Source organism: Helicoverpa zea, chromosome 20 (genome assembly GCF_022581195.2).
Source record: "Helicoverpa zea isolate HzStark_Cry1AcR chromosome 20, ilHelZeax1.1, whole genome shotgun sequence".
Classification (NCBI taxonomy): domain Eukaryota; kingdom Metazoa; phylum Arthropoda; class Insecta; order Lepidoptera; family Noctuidae; genus Helicoverpa; species Helicoverpa zea.
In genome coordinates this window covers 4,551,168-4,562,338 of record NC_061471.1, presented here as the reverse complement: position 1 = coordinate 4,562,338, position 11,171 = coordinate 4,551,168, and the positions used below count along the sequence as shown (strand labels likewise).

The window sequence follows — 11,171 nt, the reverse complement described above, 5'->3', positions numbered from 1 at the left end:
TGTTCTATTCTAGTCAAAGCGAATCAAATAAGTAAAATGCGAGTCAGTTTGTACAAGAGCAAGAAGTACAAAAAAATAAAAAAAATATTTTTATTGCTGAGGTTGAATGACAACTTTAAAATTGACGTAATGACGACTGACGTAAATGTAAGATATAATGTCATGTCAGTCAAATAAATTCCCGATCTGCTGTGGTGGTCGTTTTCGTTTGTGAATGAGATGTTGGGCAAATAAATATTGAATATCTTACGAGAAGGATAAAGTAGCAGCGGATTGTTAATAATTTAATAATAACTACCATTTCTAACCCACATAAAACGCAACAGAACATTTCTAACCCACTGAAAATTAATTATAAACATATTATAATAGTGCACCACAGCCAAGCAGCATAACAACTGTATATCAAAATGATGCCTGGCAGGATTGGCAATCTACCAATAGCTAACGAAAACCCTTTAGGTCTTTCGTGGCACGACTCTGCATGGATACCTTTGCTCAGTCCGTCTAATATTATGGACTATTTTTCAGAAAGATCAAATCCATTTTTTGATCGTACTTGCAATAATGAAATTGTGAAGATGCAGCGTCTCAGCATGGATCAACTTCAGTATGTATCTTGCCCTGGTTAAGGTTATTCATTTTAGTTTGTTTCAATGCAATGTAATGACAGCGCGGCTGTGTGATGTCCAATGCAATATTACTGGTATTACTTACCTTATTCACTTGACTGTAGAACTGCTAAAAAGTTATTATGTTGATGATTCTCATTTGTAGATTAATTAACCTACATCTTAAATTTTTGAGAAATTTGTTGAACAAAACATTAATTTTGAGTCTTCTGTTATAGAAATATGACAGGACTGGAATACATATTGTTGCATGTGCAAGATCCAATCCTGTATGTTATCCGCAAGCAACATAGACATAGTCCAACACAAGCAATACCTCTGGCTGATTATTACATTATCGCTGGCATTGTCTACCAGGCACCTGACCTCGCTAGTGTTCTCAATTCTAGGCTGGTAAGCTATGTTCATCTTAATAACTTCGCTGATCTGGTACACACCAATTGTTTAACTATTGTGTCTGCTTCATGGACAGTGACAGACAGATAAGTTTTAGCAAATATCTTCCATATTGACCATCATTTATGTTACAGCTATCTGCTGTCCATCACCTGCAGTGTTCCTTTGAAGAGACAATGTCATACTCAAAATATCACCCTAGTAAAGGTTACTGGTGGGATTTCAAAGCCACTAAACCAGGTATGATTTATTTATTCAGTTATAAATAAATATTAAGGGATTCTATCAAGTATCTAAATAATTAAATAAAAATACCTATCAAGTTGCTTTACTATGATTCAAGGTCTAAGTCCATACAACAGTGGTCAGTCCTCGTCAAAAGATGTGAGCAGTACACCAAAGGAGGAACCATCCACTTTGTTCCAGCGCCAGAGGGTGGATATGTTGCTCGCTGAGCTAGTCCGCCAGTTCCCTCTGCCTGTCACCCAGGCACCCAGCCAAGTGAGTTGTTTGTTTTCAAAGAGTACTAATAAGTGTAGAGTACTTACTAATACGTAATATAACTGTGGTTATATTACAGTGTTATGCTACTTAAGAGTCTAGTTAAAGAAATGGTGTAATACAGAGAAGCTGATAATTAATCGTTTAGCCTTAAGCCAATATTTATATTGAATCAAATTTTCAGGCAAATGGTGTCACAGTAAAGACAGAAAATTCTATCGACAAAAATGGTGATAAAGCCACAGATGGCAATGTAAATAACATAACAATTAAACAAGAACCTGCAGATCCAAGCAGCTCGGACATGATAAATGGAGGTTTACAAGGACATGCTGAGATCAAAACTGAAATTAAACAAGAAAATATGAAGCCACCTCCAGAAAAAAAGCCTAGAATATGAATTACAATTTTACACAATTATTATTTAAGTTGTAATGAGTAAAATGATTTCTTAATATTTTAAGAGGTATTTTAGTTTCAAAATAGAACCTATTCTATTCAAATCTTCACCTTGTTACTTTATTTCATGCACTTGAAATTTCTATATTAATAATTTCGTCAAAGGGTACGGTAGACTCGATCGAAACCTTATATGAATAACAAAACATAAAAAAATATTAATTTTGAGTCGACAACATATATCCGCAAAATTCGGATTATGGAGAATTTCGTTAAATTTCAATTGCACTGACAAGCAAACCACAGTCGCCATCTTGGGTAGTTAATTAATAAACGTTGCTTAGATACGCATCGCAAACGTTTAGTGAATCTTTTCAAAAAATACTTTTCGTCAGTCGTTGACGTTTCGCGAAAATATTGTTTTTGACACTTTTTATGATATACTTTTTGTTATGTGTTTTTTCTTTAAACCTAAGATTGGCCGATTGCGATAAAAACCATAGAAAGAAGAATAATAACCATAACCTCAAAGTCGAAGTTTTAGTTCAAAATGTCATTTAGTTGTTCAAATGTCATTGTCATTTACTTTGTTTGGATTACACACATCATGCCGAAAATCGTAAGTATTTCATAAAATGTTTCGTTGGTCGTGTCTCTGTCTTCGTTTAGTCTTTTGTTTGATGATACCTATATCATTTTGTTAACAGCCGAATCTCCGTGCATTTGGTAAACATTGTCACAATTGTGGAAAGTGGATGGAGCGAAGGGCTCTTCGTAAAGATGGTGTGTAGTATTTTAGTAGGTATGTAGGCAGGTTGTGTTTTTAAGTGAATTTTGTTTTGTTTTCTTCTTAAAGTGTGGATTGTGAGCCTTCTGCATTTAAAAATAAAATAAGTACTTATTTACTTCCAGTGACATGCAATTTTTGTAATGGCAAAATATTTGCAAGAGATGGCAAACAAAAGCAAATGTGCAGTCGATGTGTGGAATGCGACAACATTATACTCGGTAAGCGGCTCAATATTTTTTCTCTATAATTCGACAAATAATAATAAATGACCACACGCATAGCCTGTTGAGGTGTCATGAACACATACAGAAACAGACACGATTTTTTCACCGTTTTTCTCGATAATGAAATGAACCCCTTCATGCGCAAGTTCTACTTGAACTTGGCTGGCTCTTATTATACAATAGACATTATTAATTGTATAATATATTTTTGCAGATAATTTCAATTATTGCGAGTGCTGTGGGTGTAAAATGAAAAATAATACTTATTACCGGATAGAGATGTGAGGATATACATACATTCACAATAGTTATTATTATTTGAATATTTATCTAATATATTTTCTCCTTTAAGGTCGATAACGAAGAGTTGAATGTTAGAACTTATGAAAATATTATTTACAACTCATTTCGAGAAGCTGCTCAAGCAAGAGGGCTCCTTTTTGACGATCAAGAATGGGAAAGATGTTTGAATGAAGCAATTGATTTTAAACTTCCTCGGCAATTATTTCGAGTTCGAAGATTCGATGATGTAAAAATTCAAATTATCAATACCACTGAACAAGGCTTGAAAGGTGATTAATATTTATCGAAAAATGTTATATATAGAGAAATTTTGTGATAATCAACCTCTGATGTATAATAGAGAATATTTTTTTATAAGTACCTTTGCCAAATTCTCGGATAAGTACTCATTGTAAAATTACAATTTACATACTTCCTAATATTATTCTTGATTTAGCCAATTTGGATAAAGAACCACAATTTCATATTTTATTTTTAAAATTAGTAAGTACTTATCTACCTGTCACCTGGTCACTCACAAAACACCACAGGGAAAAGCTTGAACGCTGTCAAAGAGCCATGGAAAGGAGTATGACCGGCATAAAGAAACAAGACAGAGTAAGAAGCAGCACGATACGACAAAAAACCAAAATAGTGGATATACTAACACGCATTGACCAACAGAAGTGGAGGTGGACTGGCCACATGATGAGAGACCCGCAAAACAAATGGAGTACAGTTGTCTCCGATTGGTACCCCAGAGATGGCAAACGCAACAGAGGACGTCAACAAATGCGATGGGAAGACGACTTGAGACTCACGGCAGGAAATAAGTGGCGAAGAGTGGCAAGGGACAGAACCCAATGGAAGAAGTTAGAGGCCTATGCCAAGAGGCACACTGAACTACGAGACATATTGTAGTGTAAATAATATTTTATGTATGTTTTTGTAACTATGTTTTGGTTCAGAATAAAAGGCTTATTATTATTATGTCTCTTCCAGACCTCGGGACTATAGAGTCCCGGATTTTTGGGAGGCGAACGTGGGGCCGAAGCCAACACGCTGAAGCCCTTTTGAGACAACTTTAATGAAATGGTGACACAAAACCGACGATTATCCCTGTATACACTATAGAAATGTACCCAAGGACAATCCTCGGTTCTGTGCTAAACTATTGCTAACTATGGATGAAAACTACTTGGGTTATTGTGATGGGATGCTAATGGACTAGGAATGGGGAAACTACGGGAACTATGGCACCTGCCGATGACAATGTATTAAATACATGTTAAAATGGCAGGTCTCCACCTGCCATTTTAACATGTATTGGGGGCCCAGTAAGTGAGTTGGCGAGTGGAGACTCGCCGATCGCCGCCGTCGAATCAGTCACTGAAAAGCAACAAGAGGGCAACAGGGATTATTATTATTATATCTACCTGTCAAAGTAAAGAAAAAGACTGAGTGCTTAAAACAAAGAGGTTTACACAGAGTAAACCTTAAAAATTATATGTTTTGTTAATTTGTGTTAGTTTATTTTGAATGTTAATTTGAAATAAAAATAATTTGTGTAAAAACTTTTGCAGTTTTTATTTATTATATTTATTAAACATAACGAACGAAGCTATACGAATCTATGCCTTGCTTATTTCTTTAATATTCCTTGAGACCCGATGACTACAGAAATTTCTACCTACATTTTGCAACTAGACGTGTATTATGAGTCAAATTTCACCCGAGCGAAGCCGGGTTTTCCACTAGTATAAACATATTTTGAAGAGATGGCTTTATGGTAGAACAAAGAAAAGATTTAAAATGTTGTGAAAATACAGCAAAACTTTTAAGTCTAAAAGATTTATTCACCTCAAAATCTGTACATTATATTTTAAAATAAACTAAATCTATATTTACAACAAAAAAAAAACATAAAACTAATAAAGGGCATCGAAAAATGTATCCTCATCGCTGTCAAGTTTAAATAAAATTATCATCCCAATACCTACTTTTGTTTTGCAATTTTTTGCATTACTTAGGTAATGCTGGCTCTACCATTATCAAAATAACTTTACTTATAAAACTTGTGCCCAACTCACAATATAAACGATTTCATTACATCTTAAGTAACATGTTTTATGTTTCTGTGGTGTCTTTTATGCCCAAATATTGATTATTCTTCTCCTGTTGGATATTGAGCAAATTCCCAATATTTTCTTCAGCCTTTACCATGTTAATACAAATCTGACAGTTAATTTTTCGCTGATCATGCAAATCTGGTTTTGTCTGTTGCATACTGAAATCAAGTACATCCAAACTAATATTATAAATGCGAAAGTAACTCTGTCTGTCTGTCTGTCTGTCTTTTCTTCACGCCTAAACTACTGAACCGATTTGTGTGAAATTTGGTACAGACATAGTTTGAAACTTGAGAAAGGACATAGGATAGTTTTTATTACAAAAAAAAAAAAAAAAATTCCGGACATATAGCGCCATCTATTGGTCAAATCAAAAATCTGCTGGTAGTCACTATTCCACGCGAACGAAGTTGCGGGCAAAAGCTAGTTGTAAATAAGAATAACATAATATTAGTATAATTTGTTGTTATTGAAATGTAAACCATTGTTACCTTGGGATAGCTTTTTGGAAGCCTAATTCAAATCCAAAAGTGAAACCTTGTTTGTATCCAATATTGAAACTGTCTTGGAACTGGGCAGTTTGACCATCGGACACACCATCTGCATAACCATTCTAGAAATTCACACAGAATTTAGAAAAGCACACAATATAGGTATTAATTTGAAAACTATGAGTCTTCATACCTTTGTCACAGACTCTAAAGTACGGAGCCTAGTGTTCCTTGTTAAGTTATCATTACATTCCGACATTTGAATATCTGGAGTAGGTTCTTGTATTTCAGAGATTTATCTGCACTGAATAAGGCGCGTCAATGATCACACTGTGTTCTCGCCTAAAACAGTTTTGATGGTTATTATTATAGAATGCTGTTGTCTTGTTGTGTTTCTTTCTGCTTTAATTTTCAATCAGAATTGATCAGACTATGGGCTAATACGGATGGTATAGATGGGCAATGATAAATAGCTTAACAGATCCTTAATAAAGTCTCATCATACAAAATATTTACTTACTTATTTATTTTTATACTTATTTTAAAAGAGGAAACTATTGAACTAATTATAATAATTAATGAATACCCAATTATTTCTTAGACATTTTAGGTTATGTGGGATGTCAACAATAACATGTGACGTCGTCTATTCTATTTTGTTTATCTGTCAATGTCGCGATCGTTGAAAGAAGAATGTTATAAGATTTATGATAATTTTGGACTGTAAATAAAAACTCTTGGGGAAAAAGGTAGGCATTTGAACATCATTTGAAGTAATACCTCTTCCTTTAATTTGATACTTTTAGGGAGAAAATATTTAGTTTGTTTTATTCAATAGTTTTACAAAATGATCTTATTATAGGGAAATATTAAAACTAAGTATCAAAATATTCATCCGCATCGCTGTCAGCTGGGATCGTGCCCAAAAGGCTGGCTGCATTGCCACGCTGGAATACCTCTTCCTCAGTTTTTTTTCAGAACTTTTCACTTCGTAGAAATGACAACTGTCAACATGACAACTGTCAACTAGCAATCAATGTCAACCGTGTAAACCGAGCACACTGTCTGCCTATAATTTATAAACATAACCTTTCCAGGCAGAAGTTGTTTATTTCTCTCTCTTATATTATTTAATTATATCAATTACGGTGATATATTCATCTAAACGGAGTATTAATTCGAAACGAAATTATTGAATAAAATGAAGAAAGGCAAGAAATTCATACGGAGAAAGAAAGACTCCTTCAAGCCTACCACAAAAAAGAAAAGAAAAGCAGCAGAAGAAAAGATTGTTAACAAGAAAGCAATTTTCAACAGATATAAGAATGCCCAAAAGATTGCCGAAGAATTGGAAAAGAAGAAGAAAATGGAGGAGAAACTCCAGCAGAGACAAACGTATTCTGAGAGTGAAGAGGAAGAAGACGCTTACGATCAATTAGTGTCCTGTTTTAGTAACAGGAATAAAAGAACTGTGGTTGAAAGTGACGATGAAAGTTCTAACAGTAGTGAGGAAATGTTGGATATTAACGAAGGCGAACCAGATGGAACTGATAGTGGTGATCAAGAAAGCATTGACGAGGAAGGTAGTGACACTGATGATGACATTGTGGTAATTATAGTTTATGATTATGAATTATTTTTAGCAAGGTGTGTTGGTACTGTTAATGGCATTGTATAATTTTATTTTCAGGTGCCCATGGTTGACCACAATAAACAACCTGAAGAAGATGTTCATGATGATCCTTTCACCAAACACGTACAATATGACCTAGGAGATGAATTACTGGTTTCCCTTAATAATAAACCACCTTCTGTAGAGACTACAACCAAAACTTGGCCAGTATTAGGAAACTTAACTGTTCATATACCACAGCCCGTAGTTACATTATCCAAAAAGGTTAAGCCAAAAGTTTCTATATTAGAAGAAAAGACATATGCTCCAACAGGGTCAGTGCCAACCCTAGCAAATAAAGTAGATTTCCAGCAGTTACATATTAAATCTCAAATACAAGGCCATATAGTGTCAGCTAATAAAAGTAATTTAATCAGAAGGGATTTAGAGCTGACAGAAGTGTTTACACCACTGCAGAAGGAACTATTCTCTATTTTTAATAACTATCAAGATCTTTACTACCCAGAGAGATCTTTCACCAATGCAGAAGAAATTCGATATGCATACTGTCTTCATATAGTAAACCACATGTTGAAAACTAGAACAAAGATCCTCCACCACAATGCCAAACTGGCCAAGAAGAATGATTTGTCTGATGAATACAGAGATCAAGGATTAGTAAGGCCTAAGGTATGTATGTAAATTCATTAAAGTTATTCTATGAGTATAAAATAACTTACTAAGATTTAGAATAATGAATAATTGTTATAACATTACCAAAAATATTGTATTTATTTTTCAGGTTTTAATAATGGTTCCTTTTAAAGATGCTGCATATAGAATAGTTAAAACCTTGATAGAAATCTTAGTACCTAAAGGGGCTGGTGAAGTAGTTTATAAAAGTAGGTTTGAAGCAGAGTTTACAGGTGGTGAATTAATAATGCCTCGGAAAAATCCAAAGCCTGAAGATTATGAACTAATGTTTAGTGGCAATACTGAAGACACTTTCAGACTTGGAATGACTGTCACAAAGAAAACCCTAAAGGTTTGATATTGTTTTTTAAAACACATCTATATTTTTATATTAAAATAACCAAGGAGAAAGAGGGTACTTTTTTCTGTATGCATCTAGCTAGAGAGGAGGAGGAGGCATAGAAATCGCTTACACTTAGATTATCATAAAGTATGGGTAAAATAAAATAATGACTACCTAAAAATCTAGGTTGCATTATGAATTTCTTTATTCCAGCTGTATACAGACTTCTACTCTTCAGACATCATAATCACCTCTCCGCTGGGTCTGCGCATGATAGTGGGCGCGGAAGGTGAAGAAGACCGCGACTACGACTTCCTGGCTTCCATAGAAATCCTTGTGATGGACCAGACCGACGTCTTCCTGATGCAGAACTGGGACCATCTGCTGCATGTCCTCGATCATTTCCATTTGCAGCCGAAAAAAACACACAACACTGACTTCTCTAGAGTCAGATCTTGGGCTGTTAATGGATGGGCCAAGTATTACAGGTTAGTTGAAGCTTATTTTTTATGACTCTAAACTGTCCCATACAAATTGGTTCAGTCTCTTTCTACCTACATACACAAGTGCAAGCAAACAGACAGATTTTCGTATGTATTGCACCATGCCTAAGCATACCCATATGATTATTTTTTACAGGCAAACACTCGTATTCTCATCAGTTGCACTGCCAGAAATAAAATCGGTGATTAACAAGAAATGCCACAACTACGCAGGAAAAGTTTTCGTTGAAAATCCTACCGACATTGGCAGTATACAACAGGTGTTGGTGCAAGTGCCGCAGGTATTCCACAGGTAAATTATTTACCTACTCAAACATAAAAGGAGTTTGAATATGAAACCTGATATTTGAGAATGTCATTAATATAATCATCGGCAAGGATATTGAGCTCTGACCTTCACCTGCACAGAAGTGATTTATTGGTTTATTGCCTTAAGTGTACAGTGCGCAAAGCGATCCCCACTCTTCCGCCGAGAGCTCATTATCCGTGCCGATAACTATACCTCTAATGTTCCTTATTCAAATAAAGTTTTCTATCGGCAGGTTTACAGCAGCCAGTCCACTTGAATCAGTAGAGGCGAGGTTTCAGTACTTCATTAAGGAGATGCCAAAGCAACGCGACACACTCATGAGCCACACGCTCATCTATGTGCCTAGTTACTTCGATTATGTACAGATAAGGAATTACTTCAAAAAGGAAGATATTGGTTTCGTTCAGATTTGTGAATATTCTAAGGTAGAAACAAATATTATGTTTAATTGGTTAAGAAATTGATTCGTATCCAGTAAGAGCCGTAAATAACCGATTAATTAATTAACTATTTGCAGGATTCTAAAATCGCACGGGCAAGGGACATGTTTTTCCACACAGAAGCCCACTTTATGCTGTATTCAGAGCGAGTTCATTTCTTCAGAAGATTTAGAATAAAGGGCATAAGACACATCATATTTTACCAGCCCCCTACATATCCTCATTTCTTCTCAGAAATGTGCAACTTAATGCAGGTAAGTTAATAAGACAGTAACATCCCCACTCAGAGACATTTAAAGGTTACTTAAGCCATTCCTTAGTGAAGGATTTGTATGACATTCCGTCACTAAGGAGTGACTTAAGTAATCATTAAATGTCTCTGAGTGGGGAGGTAAGACAAAAAAGTCCTAATAATGCTGTAGTGTATATTTTGTTCCTTGTTCTTTAGCTCAGCTTCCATTTGTAGTTTCGTATCAATTAACATACCTTGAAAGTGTAAATAAGGAAAACTTGCCCTAACTTTCGCATTGTATATTCTAATGAACTAATGAATTATAATAATGCTATGATGATTGTATTTTTTTGGAATTTGCGAAAAATATTGTAAACTAGATTCTACCAGCGGATTCACCCGCATCCCGCGGGAACCTCTGTACGAACCCGGACAAAAAGTAGCCTTCCTCGATAAATAGACTATCTATAACACTGAAAGAATTTTTCAAATCATTTCCTGAGATTAGCGCGTTCAAGCAAACAAACAAACTTTGCAGCTTTATAATAATCGTCATGTCGTCCGAGCCGTATTCGACTCCAAAATGTCTAACCCGGGTCGTTGTTATGATAGGCTCTAATATGGCTAGCGAAACCGAACTTCGATAGATATAGATTTGGTAATGATGCTGTGTTGATGTTGCAGGCGATGAACCAGAACAGGTTCGGCGGCAGCGAGTGCAACATGACGGTGTCGGTGCTGTACTGCCAGTTCGACGCGCCGCGCCTCGCCGCTCTGCTGGGCCACGAGCGCGTTGCTCGCCTCATGCGATCCGATACCAACGTGCACATGTTTGTCACCGGAGAAAACTGATTATGTTTATGTTAATAACATGTTAAAAGATAAAGTCAAATGGTTCAAAGTCAAAGGTTTTTTTTCATATAAACTTTTTACAATAGCTAGGTGCACTTTCTGGTGACTTACATTTTTAGGTGATTATATTTCAAACCGTCCATGAACCGTCAATAAAATACGCCCTCTATTTTGTATTGTGCTCATTTCTGGTTACCATGGCATGAATATAATTTTTGATTGACTTGCTAAAATAATAAAATATATAAGACTAGCCGTTTTCCCGCGGTTTCACCCGCGTCCCGTGGTAACTACTGCCCGTACCGGAATAAAATATAGCCTATGTTACTCGTGGATAATGTA

General features: G+C 35.4%; 4 protein-coding genes across 9 annotated transcripts; 3 read left to right on the top strand and 1 right to left on the bottom strand.

The window, feature by feature from the left end:
- The first annotated feature begins 159 nt into the window (after positions 1-159).
- LOC124640150 (mediator of RNA polymerase II transcription subunit 6) lies at positions 160-1,992 on the top strand. The gene is made up of 5 exons (XM_047177812.1): positions 160-610; positions 851-1,025; positions 1,163-1,268; positions 1,372-1,529; positions 1,714-1,992. The coding sequence occupies exons 1-5, from the start codon at positions 411-413 to the stop codon at positions 1,927-1,929; spliced, it is 855 nt and encodes a 284-aa protein (XP_047033768.1). The 5' UTR covers positions 160-410; the 3' UTR covers positions 1,930-1,992.
- A 298-nt stretch (positions 1,993-2,290) lies between these two features.
- LOC124640153 lies at positions 2,291-4,260 on the top strand. Of its 6 annotated transcripts, none has more exons than XR_006985529.1 (6): positions 2,337-2,547; positions 2,636-2,730; positions 2,841-2,936; positions 3,157-3,223; positions 3,295-4,146; positions 4,227-4,260. XR_006985529.1 is itself a non-coding variant. In XM_047177817.1 (5 exons), the coding sequence occupies exons 1-5, from the start codon at positions 2,479-2,481 to the stop codon at positions 3,311-3,313; spliced, it is 327 nt and encodes a 108-aa protein (XP_047033773.1). In that variant the 5' UTR covers positions 2,291-2,478; the 3' UTR covers positions 3,314-4,212. The 6 variants fall into 6 exon arrangements, 2 of the variants coding, with proteins under 2 accessions (XP_047033773.1, XP_047033772.1); XR_006985530.1 differs by lacking the exon at positions 4,227-4,260 and having other exon boundaries at positions 2,350-2,547; positions 3,295-3,514; positions 3,776-4,212; XM_047177817.1 differs by lacking the exon at positions 4,227-4,260 and having other exon boundaries at positions 2,291-2,547; positions 2,636-2,711; positions 3,295-4,212.
- A 532-nt stretch (positions 4,261-4,792) lies between these two features.
- Positions 4,793-6,523, bottom strand: LOC124640152. The gene is made up of 4 exons (XM_047177815.1): positions 6,365-6,523; positions 6,038-6,186; positions 5,845-5,966; positions 4,793-5,511 (listed from the first exon to the last, which is right to left on the bottom strand). The coding sequence occupies exons 2-4, from the start codon at positions 6,101-6,103 to the stop codon at positions 5,352-5,354; spliced, it is 348 nt and encodes a 115-aa protein (XP_047033771.1). The 5' UTR covers positions 6,104-6,186; positions 6,365-6,523; the 3' UTR covers positions 4,793-5,351.
- Positions 6,524-6,859: 336 nt separating this feature from the next.
- On the top strand, positions 6,860-10,878 carry LOC124640146 (U3 small nucleolar RNA-associated protein 25 homolog). Its single transcript, XM_047177809.1, has 8 exons — positions 6,860-7,453; positions 7,535-8,146; positions 8,259-8,501; positions 8,706-8,980; positions 9,132-9,287; positions 9,538-9,730; positions 9,823-9,999; positions 10,662-10,878. The coding sequence occupies exons 1-8, from the start codon at positions 7,046-7,048 to the stop codon at positions 10,827-10,829; spliced, it is 2,232 nt and encodes a 743-aa protein (XP_047033765.1). The 5' UTR covers positions 6,860-7,045; the 3' UTR covers positions 10,830-10,878.
- Positions 10,879-11,171: the final 293 nt, after the last annotated feature.